This window comes from Dipodomys spectabilis, unplaced genomic scaffold, assembly GCF_019054845.1.
Source record: "Dipodomys spectabilis isolate Male_0828 unplaced genomic scaffold, ASM1905484v1 ptg000006l, whole genome shotgun sequence".
NCBI classification, from domain to species: domain Eukaryota; kingdom Metazoa; phylum Chordata; class Mammalia; order Rodentia; family Heteromyidae; genus Dipodomys; species Dipodomys spectabilis.
Genome location: NW_024870683.1, coordinates 20,239,712 through 20,252,545, shown reverse-complemented (window position 1 = coordinate 20,252,545; position 12,834 = coordinate 20,239,712). Strand labels below are relative to the sequence as shown.

Genomic DNA, 12,834 nt, shown 5'->3' with positions numbered 1-12,834 from the left:
CCCATAGTGACTCATAGAGCAATAACTGGTAGATTGAGAGTAACCAAATATTTAGACTCATTGTTGATAACTGCTGTAGCTGATTGATAACTGTTATATTCTTGGGTGATATATTCTTCGGGTTAATTTGCTAAAGGTAAAGATAACTTTAAAAAATATACCCTTACTGTTCTTCATGATAAAATTTTTATTTTAGGTACTCTTAAAAAAAATATTGTAGGAGGGCTGGGAAGATGGCTTAGTGGTAGAGTGCTTGCCTTGCATTCATGAGGCCCTGGTTCCTCAATACCACGTAAGCAGAAAAACCCGGAAGTGGCACTGTGGCTCAAGTGGTCGTGCGCTAGCCTTGAGCTGAAGAGCTGAGGGACAGTGCTCAGAGTTCAGGCCCCATGACTGACAAAATACTGTAGGAGACAATATGTAATTGAATGTTTCATGTAATGTGTTGCATATACATACGCAAATGTGTCTTTTTTCTTCCCCCCAGAGAGTTAAACCTTCTATTTCCTTTCCAGATATGTGTTAAATGAAACCCAGAGCCGCCAAAACTCATCATCAGCACAGAGTTCTTCTTCAAACAGTGGGGGAGGTTCTGGTATCCCACAGCCTCCCCCAGGAATGAGCTTTTATGCAGCTAAACGTGTTATTGGTGATAACCCATGGACACCTGAACAGCTGGAGCAGGTATCCCGCACTGTTTGCTCATCATGGGACTTGCCCCTGTGAAGTTCCTGGAAGCATGTGTAATATAATTTCAGGATGTTCAGGCTGCTTGAAAGGAGCAATTGATGTAATGTGTTCTTTTCATCATGACATTTACTTGTGAAAGCCCTAGGGAAAGGGAGGAGTGGGAAATGCTCTTAAGGTTTGCTGACATTGCTGACATATTTCAAGTATTAAGCACAACCAGCTTATAAGTTGACTATATTTAAGTTTTAATATTGTAGTTTTTAATTGGAGGATTAATAATTAGCTCCTTTAGTATGGTTAAAATACAATGTATCTGACATCATTCAACTTTTTAGGGCTGTGTATTTTGGGTAAAGTGAGGAACCTCTGTACTTCAGAAGTGACAATGTGGGGGAAAAGCATGACTCCCTTTTATATTTCTTCCTGGGGATTTAAAAATTGGAATTAAGAATTTTATTCTGGATTTAAACAGGACACAGATGTTCTCTGAGCAGCTTTTAAAATGACTGGTGCTCTACAGAGAAGGTGCCTCACTGTGTCTTGTGTCATCAGGCACCTCAGGGAAGAACACATGTGATCAGTATGTAATTATTTTGGAATTCAAGCAACATGGGTTAGTCTTCTAATCCTTCCTTTATTTCTCCATGGCAGTCTCAATGATTTGATCCTTTTTCTTTTGGGAATGTAAGTGACCATTGATCAAAACAGTGTTCCCAGGAGAGGGAAGGGTCAAGTGGGCCACTTGTGCTGCTCACAGATTTATAGAACGTTTTATTCAGTGAGGGTTATAATTGGTTGGATTTACTTTTTCATGTTTTGCACACTTAAAAAATTCTTTCTTAAACTATGATATAAGTCAGGTAAATACTAATAGAAGCTACTCTTTACTGAGTGTGATTTGTGACAGCAACTATACTGAGTACTTTGAGTATATCTATCACCTCTTTGAATTCTCACAGCAACCCAGTGAGGTTGATGTTAATCCCATTCCAAAATGACTTTTAGGTTTTAGGAGTCACCAAGGCTTAGGAGTCACCAAGGTTTCATTTCAGTTACCAGAATGTCTAGGGTTAAAAACTGTGAATGTTGGAGAGTAATTGTCAATGTTTACTTGTAATCTTATCTTGGTCATTATTTGCTGAAGTAATAGGGCCTCTGTATGTATTTTGTCAGTTTTGTAAGCTATTGAGGGAACAAACACTTTAGTTTAAAAAATGAGAGCTGTTTACTTCTAAGCTTGAAGTATTGTTTGTTTTAGATCTTTTCTTGTAAATAAAAGCCCCCTTCCCTTGTTTTTCCTGGAAAAAAAAAAAAGAGGAAAGTTTAAATCCTCAATAAGATAATGGCTAGGGTGTGGCTCCCCAGCCTAGTGCCTGGTGTATGCAGGCCTCTGAATTCCATCCCTTGCACTGCAAAGAGGAAAAAAGTATAATGGAAATGAAAATTGCTTGTCACCAAGGTTTGTTCTTATAAACCTTGCTTTCTACATGTATGTGTGTGTATGCAGTTTTACATAATGCATTTTTACTTGTCAGTTATTTGTACTTTTTTCATTTCATAGTCTTTCAAGATTTAAAAATTTTATCCTTTTCAAAGTTTGTGTGAAATTTAATTCGAATATTTTAAACTAGTCTTTTGTTGATGGATATGTGTCATTTTCAGTTTTCCTTTACATATTTAAAAAACATATCTTTGTGTATTTCTATAACTGTCCTTTTTACAGCTTTTTTAAACTAGTTTTTGTTACAATAAGAGTTGTGTTGAGCAGTTGAGAGAAAACAGGCCTCGTTATAATCCATTATACCATTTAAAATTGTTTCTTTTCATATTTAATAATTAAATCCCATTAGTCCCAGTTCATCCATGTAAGAAGGATTATGTAACTCATCTAAAACAGGAGATAGACTTATAATTTTATCCTAGAATGATTTGTATTGAAATTAGTAGCTTGTTCACATTACATGAAATTCTAACCAGAATCTATTTTTAGTCTGTTTCATTTCAGTTAGTTAGATCAAATACTGTTTGGCTAGAATTGTACTTGGATTGAGTAGAATTGAAAATGTTTGAAAATCATTTGTTTTTAGCACCTAAGCATTTAGCAGATAGAATTTGAATAACAGAGTAAAGCTCTCTAGAATATGAATCATTAGGTTATTTTGAATTGTTGCAAATATCCTTAGGGTACTTTACTGTTGGTGTACTGCCCTCTTACCTGTAGACTATAGAGATCTCATGGCTACATTACCAGGGAGTTATGTAACCTCCTCTGGGAGGCTTTGTATTTGAATAGTTTTGTGGGGAGAGACTTGGAGTTGATCTTGCTTTGCTTCCATCACTTACTATGCGTTTTAATCTCAGTTTTCTCATCTGAAAGAAATGTATATAATAATTTTTACCTAATAGGTTGTGAGAGTCAAGTGAACTAATAAATATACATGGCTTAGTGCAGTTTCTGGCACATTGTGAGCCCAAATAAAAGCTGCTACTGTTGTTACATTCATCCTTGGTTTATGACCATATTGATATGTTAAGCAGTACTTTCAGTGGGTGTTGCTTGTGTTCCTGACCACTTTTTCTTCTTTCCTTCATTCATCTGCAGTGCAAATTGGGCATAGTGAAATTCTTAGAAGCTGAACAGGTGCCTGAACTCGAGGCTGTTCTCCACCTCGTGATTGCTTCTAGTGATACACGCCACAGTGTGGCAACAGCAGCAGACCTGGAATTAAAAAGCAAACAAAGGTAACTTCCTCCTTACCAAGCTTGTGAGCTGACAGGGCCAGATTTCTAAAAGCTTCACACTTATTTGTTCTTTTCAGTATCTTAAGAAATAAGATATTCCGTTTAAGAGATTATGAAGTATACCTAGTTTGAAATAAATCAAGTGTTTTTTTTTTTTTTGCCAGTCATGGGGCCTGAACTCTGGGCCTGGTCGCTATCCCTCAGCTCTTCAGCTCAAGGCTCGCACTCTACCACTTGAGCCACAGCGCCACTTCTGGCTTTTTCTGCTTATGTGGTGCTTAGGAATCGAGCCCAGAGCCTCATGCATGCAAGGCAAGCACTCTACCACTGAGCCACCTTCCCAGCCCAAGGGCCAGATTTCTAAAAGCTTCACACTTATTTGTTCTTTTCAGTATCTTAAGAAATAAGATATTCCGTTTAAGAGATTATGAAGTATACCTAGTTTGAAATAAATCAAGTGTACTGAAGAACAGAATTCTGTTTAAGACAAAGAAGAAAAACTGTTTGGGCACCCATTGGGGTCTAGCTTCAAATTTATTTTAATGCTTTTGTCAGCTAGAAAACAGTGGAATATAACTTTGTAAAGATTGCACGTATTGCAGTTTTCGCTCTCTAAACCACTACAACTAGTTGTAATAAAATAAGGAATTAACTTCATGAGATATTAGCTTGCTTGTTAAAATATGTGAATGGGTGCTGGTAGTGGTTGGGTATATCCTACCACTAGATGACACATAGGTTGTCACTTAGAGGCAGCTTCATTCTGTTCATGCCTCTTGTTGGCTTAGCTTTTCCTAACACAATTAGAGTATGTTTATTTAACATTCCTCCCACACCCCTTCTCCCCAGCCCCCAAATTCCTTTTTATAGCTGAAGTACTTTGGATGTTTTTCACTGATTTGATTTTGAAGTATCAGAACATTCTTCCTTCAAGACTTCTTGTGTTTGAGCTGGCCCTATTCTTTCTTTCTTTCTTAATTTTTCTTTCTTTCTTTCTTTCTTTCTTTCTTTCTTTCTTTCTTTCTTTCTTTCTTTCTTTCTTTCTTTCGTTCGTTTGTTCTTTCTTTCTTTCTTTCTTTCGTTCTTTCTTTCTTTCTTCTTTTGGGTCCGGTCGTGGGGCCAGAACTCTGGGCCTGGGCGTTGTCCCTCAGCTCTTAAGCTCAAGGCTAGCACTCTACTACTTGAGCCACAGTGCCACTTTGTGCCTTTTATTTTTCTGCTTATGTGGTGCTGAGGAATCGAGCCCAGGGCCTCATGCATGCAAGGCAAGCGCTCTACCACTGAGCTACCTTCCCAGCCCTAACCCTATTCTTCATACCATACCATGCATTTGTTTATTGGGACATGCATATTTGTTGCTTAGGGCTTTTATAAATTTAAAAATATGTGCATTTTCCCATAAAAATAATGTAACATTTTTAGAGATAAAAAGCTAGTTGATGACATTATGTGGCTATCCCATTGTGTGTATATCTACATGAAAGCAGAACCAATGTCAAAAGGGCTATATGGGGAAATCTTAGCTCCAGTGAAACGAAGCATTGCATGATTGCTGGATTTGTAAAATGTTTTGAATGGGTCTACTATGTGTAAGAATAATCACCTTATATCTTAATTAATTTTATGGTGCCCACATAGTAATAAATCTGGTGCTGGCAGATAAGGGAGAGAGGGACACTGAGAGTCAAATGGCATAATATTAGAGAACAACAGTGGTTTAAAACTTCCTAGGATATGACTTTAAAGGATAAAAATGTTTTTGTACTTCAACCACTTTTGAATTTCCAATTGTTAAGCAATCATCGTCTGCCCCAGGGCTTTTTGAATTAAGGACTGTATTGCTCTTTTCATTGAGCTGCTCTGGGGTGTTGGTCCTGAGAGCTCATTGGTAGAAACAGTATCCAGTTTTCTTGTGTGCTATCACAGTTGGGCCATTGGATACAATAATCTGTTGCAGCAAGGTTGAATAGTGATTTGCATTTTTCTAAAGTGACTTTGATAGACATTAGACCCCTTTATTTTTTTTCTCTTCTGCAGTGCTAATTACCAATCTCATTTGGGTGTTTCTGACATTTTCTTTTGATGAGTATTGGGTTATGTTTTTTTAAACCATTGAAATGGAATGAAAAAATAATTTTAATAACTGATATTGAAATTTTCCATAGCTTAATTGACTGGAATAATCCTGCCATCATTAATAAGATGTACAAGGTATACCTTGGAGATATACCATTGAAGACAAAAGAGGTAGGTTTTTCAATCAGCATAAAAAGAATTTTGTTGATATAAGCTGTCTTTATTTGTACATTTTCTCCTAGGTTTTTTTTTGAGACAAGGTCTTACTTTGTAGCCCAAGCTGTCTTGGGACTTGAAATCTTGGCCAAGACCTTGAGTGCTGAGATTATAGACATGTCCCATTTTATCCTATTTTTCCTAGTTGTTTTGATTTAAGATGAAATGCTTTAATTATGAAATACTATCTTTAAGCTTTGCTAGTCTAAGGTGAATTAAAATCTATCCCTTAATGGCTGCACATGAATATGTTGGAAAGATAAGTTTGGCTAATTGGAAAACTTCCCTGGCCCTTCTGTTTGTGTAAAAAATGAAGTTAGATTAGGTTAGTGGTTCTCAAACTATGATTCAACTTTTTAGGTAGATCTGCAAAAGCAGACATTTCTTTTTCTTTTAAAAATTACTAGTTGGTATTTGCATTGAAATTAACATAAGCAACAGTAGATGTACCTGCTAAGATCCTTACCAAAAACTGACTCAATTCTGGATGGATTCACAGTTCATGTAGTATAGTGCCTGTCTAACAAACATGAAGCCCTGATTTCAACCTCTAGTACCAAAACAAATCTTCATCACTAGCAGCCATTATGGTCTTCATCAGCACCTGCTCAATTCAGGGAGGCTGAATGAGTAAATGAGTGAATGAATGAGAGTGACTGGAAGGAAGGGAAAAGATGATGGGGAAAGGACAAAATGAGAACAGAATTCAGTTTAATAACATCCTGATGAAGCAGGTTATTTACATAAGTAAACTGTGATTATTGAGATAGATTTTTAGTAGGAGAAATTTAGTAGGTATCTTTTCTAAAAGAAAAGTATTTTTTCTAAAAGCGGAGGTCACTTTTTTTTGTGTGTGTTATTATAAAGGTGATGAACGGGGGGGGGGGGGGGGTGTTACGATTAACTAAATCAGGTAAAGAGTACATTCCCTTTTGGACAGTGTGTCCAAAGAGATCATCCAAGAGGTCAACGTTTGAAGAAAGACAGCGAAACAATTTTGTGGGAATGATGAAAATTGAACATTCAAGGAAAAGTTAGAATTGTAGAAATTTGACTTCACTACAGAAGCATAACAGTTTAGTAATACATTTTCTGATGCAAGTGGTGATGATATGACTACTTCCTGTGTGTGGGAGTGCTGAATGAAGAAACAGTTGCTTACCCAATGTAGCTGTATTTTCCAGATGATCAGTGATGTTACAAAATCATAAAAACTAAGGAGGCCAGCCAAAATACAAGACAGACCAGTGGAATTCAGTATAATAGTGTAAGCCAAAGCTCAACTGGTTTGGTGTAAACTGCAATTTGCAACTAATCATTAAGCAACAATTTTTTCAGAATAGCATCAAAAGGTCCACAATTACCTGAAAAAGCTAAAATCATCCCCATTTTTCTAACCACATATCTATGCAAGCTATTTTTTTTTTTTAACTCATCACAGTAGATTGAAAGCAGAAGAATGCTCAAGAGTCAACTCTTCTAGTAAAATGGATACCGAAGGTATTTATGTAAAGTGTGAGAGGCACTACTCCCTGAGTGCAGTGTTTTGAAAGTATGATTATTTTCATGACAATGTTATTTATGAAACTATGTAGGAGTTAAATAATGTTTTTGCTTGTATAAGGAATAATTTTTAGATTTCTTTGCTTTAATATAGTAAATGTTGTTTAATATAGTAAATGTTGATGGTGAAAGGTTTTTGGAATATTCAGTAAGTTTTAAGAGCAAAAAGTGGACAGATGATCTTGAAATGTGGACTTAAAATCAACTGCATTTCCTCCAGGGTGCAGTTCTGAAGCCAGAGCTGAAAAGAGACCCAGTCAGTACCAGAGTCAAATTAAAGATTGTTCCCCATCTCCTTCGCTCTCGACAAGCTGCTGAAACGTTCCCAGCTAATATTCAGGTAATTTGTATTTTCCAAAGAAAAATAGCTTCCCAGAACAAATAATCTGTTTAAGAGAAAGAATATATTAATGGCAATTGCAAGGGAGGTTAATGTACACAACAAGATTAATGATAGTGTTTTTTTTCTATTGTCAGTTTAGTTGCAGAAGTAATTTAAAAAATTGTTGTAGAACATTTGCTGCATAAGGATGGTAGTAATTCCTTTCAAACGTTGTGTGTGTGTGTGGTGTGTGTGTTTTCTCTAAAAATGTTGCCACCAGAAACAGACACTTATATAAAAAAACTGATCCACCCTTACGTGAAACTCACATGATATCATTGGTCAGTTCCTCTTGATTTTGTGTTCTTAATGTCATCTTGCTTGATGCTGATATTAATTCAGATCATTACTTTTTGTGTTATTACAGTAGTCTTTTTACCTTTTCCCTCCCCCTAGTCTGTCTTACATCCAGTTCTCTGTGTTGCCACCAGGATTGTCTTTGTACTTGGAAATTCTTTTTTTTTTTTTTTTTGTCGGTCATGGGGCTTGAACTCTGGGCCTGAATGCTGTCCCTCAGCTCTTCAGCTCAAGGCTAGCACTCTACCACTAGAGCCATTGCACCACTTCTGGTTTTCTGAGTGGTTTCATTGGAGATAAGAGACTCCTGGACTTTTCTGTCTGTGCTGGCTTTGAACTGTGATCCTCAGATCTCAGCCTCCTAAGTAGCTAGGGTTACAGGCATGAGCCACCGGCACTGGCTTGTCCTTGGAAATTCTTGTATTCTGTCTTGGCCTTCTCTTCAGTTATGACCAACTCGGCTATGAAGGCAGATTGGAGTATAATTTATCTCCATGAATTATTTCTTCCACTTAAAAAATGATGATGAGCTGGGTACCGATGGCTTATGCCAGCAACCCTGGCTACTTTTTCCAGGAGGCTGAGATCTGAGGATGGCAGTTCAAAGTCATCCCCAGTTAGGAAAGTCCATGAGCCTCTTACTTTCAATTACCTACTGAAAAGCCAAAAGTGAGTCTGTTCCTCAGTGGTAGAGTGCTATCCTTGAGCAAAAAACCCCTCAGGAACAGTGCTCAGGTTCTCAGTTAAAGTTCCAAGACCAGTACAAAAAAAAACAACAACAAAAAACAGGTGGTGAAATAGATGTAAAATTTGCCCTGTTCTTTAAGTAATATAGTTAAGTGACTATTTATTTATTTATTTGTTTATTTGCCAGTCCTAGGGCTTGAACTCAGGGCCTGCATGTTGTCTCTGAGCCTCTTTGTACTCAAAGCTAACGCTCTGCTCCTTGAGCCACAGCACCACTTCTGGTATTTTCTGAGTAGCTTATTGGAGATAAGAGTCTCTTAAGATTCCTACCCAGGCTGGCTTTGAACTTCAATTCTCAGAAGCTGAGTAGCTAGGATTATAGGTGTGAGCCACTAGTGCCTGCCTTTATTTATTTTCAGTGGTACATCATGGTAATTTTCATCCTTGAGAGATTGCTACACTGTTTCCATAGTGACTGAACTATTTTACATTCTTCCACAGTGCATAAGGGGTTCCAACTTCTCTACATCTCAATGATACTTATTTCCTGTTTTTTTATTTTGATAGCCTTCCTAATGGGTGTGAGGTAATATGTCTTTGAAGTGTTCATGGCCTCTTGGTGCTCTTTCTACCCCTTCTTCTCTTACACACATTACTGTTTTTTTTTTTTTTTTTTTTTTAATTGTAAAGATACTATACAGAGGGTTACAGTTACATGAGTGAGGTAATGAGTACACTTCCTCTTGAACATTGTTACCCCCTCCATTGTTTTCCCCCTACCATCCCTCTTACACACATTACTGTTTTTTGTTTTTGTTTTTTTAAAATTTGAGACAGAGTCTCACTGCGTTGCTCAAGCTAGTCTAACTCCTGGGCTTAACTGACCTTGTCTTAGCCTCCAAAGGTTGTTTTAGAAGAGTTGGTTCATTTCATGCATTCTCTCTTTGTACTAGATATTAGTTCCTTATCAGCTAGCTGAGTGGTTTGTTTTCTCCTCCATTCCCCCTCCCCCATTCTATAAGTTGCTATATTTTATTCTTTTGATACACAAAATTTAAAAACTATATGAAATCCAGTTTGACTATTTTTTCTTTTTTTGCCTGTGCCTTTGGGGTTATTTCCAACAAGTCATTGTCAAATCTTTTGCTGTGAAGTTTCTGTCAATTTTGTTTTTCTATGAATTGTATAACTTCAGGTCTTACATTTAGTTATTTGATTCTTTTTTTTTTTTTTTTTAATATGGTGTTAGGTAAGGGTCCAACTGTCTTTTCAAGGTGAATATCTAGATTTTTTTTATAGCATTATTTCTTACACAAGACCATCATTACCCCATAGAATGCTGTCGACAACCTTTTAAAAAAAATATTTGACCAGAACTGGGCACTGGTGGCTCATGCCTGTAAAACTGGCTACTCAAAGGGCTGAGACCTGGAGGATCATGGTTCAAAGTCAGCCCAAGTAGAAAAGTCATTGAGACTCCATCTCCAGTTAACCACCAAAATGCCAAACTGTAGGTAAATCAAGTAGTGAGCATCAGTGGTGAGCAAAAAAGTACAGAAAGAACACAGGACCCTGAATTAAAGTCCTGTACTACCACCACTACTACCACCCAGAATTGACTATATAGGCAAAGTTTTTATTTTGGGGCTCTCAAATTAGTCCCTAAGTCTTTATGTCTATCATGTGTATCATATATTGAGTTTATTTCCTCTTTTTTTTTTTTTTTTAAGATAGAGTGTCTCCTTGCTATATAGTACAGTCTTGCCTCAGACTTAAGATCCTCCTGCTTCAAGTCTCCTGAGTACTGGAATTATAGGCATGCACTTGTTTTATTTCCCTGTGCATAGATTGAAGAAGGATTCAATCAAGTAATTTATTACCTCACCTTGTTAAAATTTTTTATGAGAACATTAAAGATTTGTTCTTTTAGCAGTTCCACATTGTTTTGGACTGTAGCATTGTAGTAGGTTCTGAAACCGGAAGACATGAGTCCTCCAGCTTTGTTGTCTTTCAAATTTTGGTTTTTTGGTTATTTGAGATCCCCAAGATTCTGTATGCATTTAGGATAGGTTTGTCTATATTTGTAAAAGCTATGATTGAGATTTTTCTGCCTTTTTTTTTTTTTTGTTGGTCATAGGGCTTGAACTCTGGGCCTGGCTCTTCAGCTCAAGGCTAGCACCCGACAGCACCACTTCCAGTTTTCTGGTGGTTTATTGGAGATAAGAATTTCTTGGTTTAAAAAAAAAAAAAGGAAGTGGTGCTGTGGCTCAAGTGGTAGAGTGCCCAGGCCCAGAGTTCAAGCCCCATGACCAACCAAAAAAAAAAAAAGAATTTCTCCGTTTTTCCTGCCTGGGCGGCTTTGAGCCATTATCCTCAGATCTCAGCCTCCTGAATAGCCAGGATTATAGGCATGAGCCACCAGCGTCTGGCATGATTGAGATTTTTATAGGAAACTACATTCAATCTTTGGCTTTCTTGCATAGTGATGATTTCTTATAATATTAACTCTTTTAGTGCATGCACATGAGATTTATATATATAAATATTTATAAATATATATATAAATATATAAATATTTATAAATACTTCATTTACTTATGTTTAAAAAGTTATTTCGGCAATACTTTGTAGCTTTCTTTGTACAAGTCTTTAACTTCCTTGGTTGCTTCCTGTTCTTTTTGGTGTTATATTAGAAATGAAATAGTGTTTGGAATTCCATTTGAGATTATTTATTGTTATATAAAAATGCAATTATTTTTTGTACATTGACGATGTATCTTGCTAGTTTGCTAAATTCATTTTTAAGAATTCTCTGTGCTTTCAATGAATGCTAAGTACACCCTTGGGCCTTAGCATCTCTATCTTTTTTTTGGTCAGTCATGGGGCTTGAACTTTGGGGCTGGGCGCTGTCCCTCAGCTCTTTAGCTCAAGGCTAGCACTCTACCACTAGAGTGCTACTAGAGTGCTAGAGTGCCACACAGCGCCACTTCCAGCTTTTTCCTGCTTATGTGGTGCTGAGGAATAGAACCAGGGCCTCATGCATGCAAGGCAAGCACTCTACCACTGAGCTACCTTCCCAGCCCAGGATCTCTATCTTAAGGCTGATTGGTAATATGGCTATTTCATTCTTCTAGAATGTACATTCAACTTCTATGTCTGGCACAACTGTATAATAGATACTTTAATATTTGGCTAATTTCACATATACTATAGGGTGTTTTCATAAAAATGAAGTTGCCACACGGTCTTCAAGCAATATTTCCTATGCATTATCTTGAAATTTTTGATTCAGAAAATATCACATGATAAGCTACTAGAATTTTTGGACAAAATACTCAGAGTTTCACTCTATCTATCTATCTTCTATCTATCTATCTACCTACCTACCTACCTACCTACCTACCTACCTACCTACCTACCTACCTACCTACCTCCCTATCTATTTTTGTCTTTTCTTTTTTGGTACTGAGGATTGAACCCAGGACATTGTACTTGCTAGGCAGGCACTTTGCCACTGAGCTATATCCCAGCCCTATTTCTAGTTATTTATATATTTTGAAAATAAGTCTAGATACAATTAAGCATAAGGGAATTGAGACACTCCCTAAACATTCTTTGTTTTCTTTTTTTTTTGGTCGGTCGTGGGGCTTTGAACTCTGGGCCTGGCCGCTGTCCCTCAGCTCTTCAGCTCAAGGCGAGCGCTCTACCACTTGAGCTACAGTGCCACTTCCGGTTTTCTGGTGGTTTATTGGAGATAGGAGTCTCACGGTCTCTCCTGCCTGGGCTGGCTTTGAACCGAGATCCTTAGATCTCAGCCTCCTAGTAGCTAGGATTACAGGCGTGAGCCACCAGCGCCCAGCTCTTTGTTTTCTTATATTCACACTTCTAATGATGGCATTCCCATCCTCTACATAGTTTGCCCTGCCCTTTTCTTGACCTGTCAATTGTAGAATTCTTTATGGTATCATTTAGAGGAATCTCTTCTTTCCTGATACACTTTTAAGAAGGTAAGCATTAACTTCACCTCAGTTCTGCACACATAAAAACACTCAACACAATTCTTCACATGTAATATGTACACCATAAATTTAATTTTTTCCATAGAACCTCACTCACTTAGTATTCCAATTAATCCTTTAGTTTTTATTCAACTATATTGTTCTATATAATCTGATATCAGT

The 12,834-nt window shown here is 37.1% G+C and overlaps 1 protein-coding gene across 4 annotated transcripts in view; it reads left to right on the top strand.

Moving 5' to 3' along the window:
* Ecpas (Ecm29 proteasome adaptor and scaffold) overlaps positions 1-12,834 on the top strand; it is a 104,658-nt gene that overhangs the window by 35,078 nt on the left and 56,746 nt on the right. For all 4 annotated transcript variants that reach the window (XM_042695194.1, XM_042695188.1, XM_042695179.1 and 1 more), the window contains 4 exons: positions 516-684; positions 3,293-3,432; positions 5,598-5,679; positions 7,508-7,627. In XM_042695194.1, the coding sequence (XP_042551128.1) occupies positions 516-684; positions 3,293-3,432; positions 5,598-5,679; positions 7,508-7,627 (511 nt within the window). The remainder of the gene's footprint in view (positions 1-515; positions 685-3,292; positions 3,433-5,597; positions 5,680-7,507; positions 7,628-12,834) is intronic.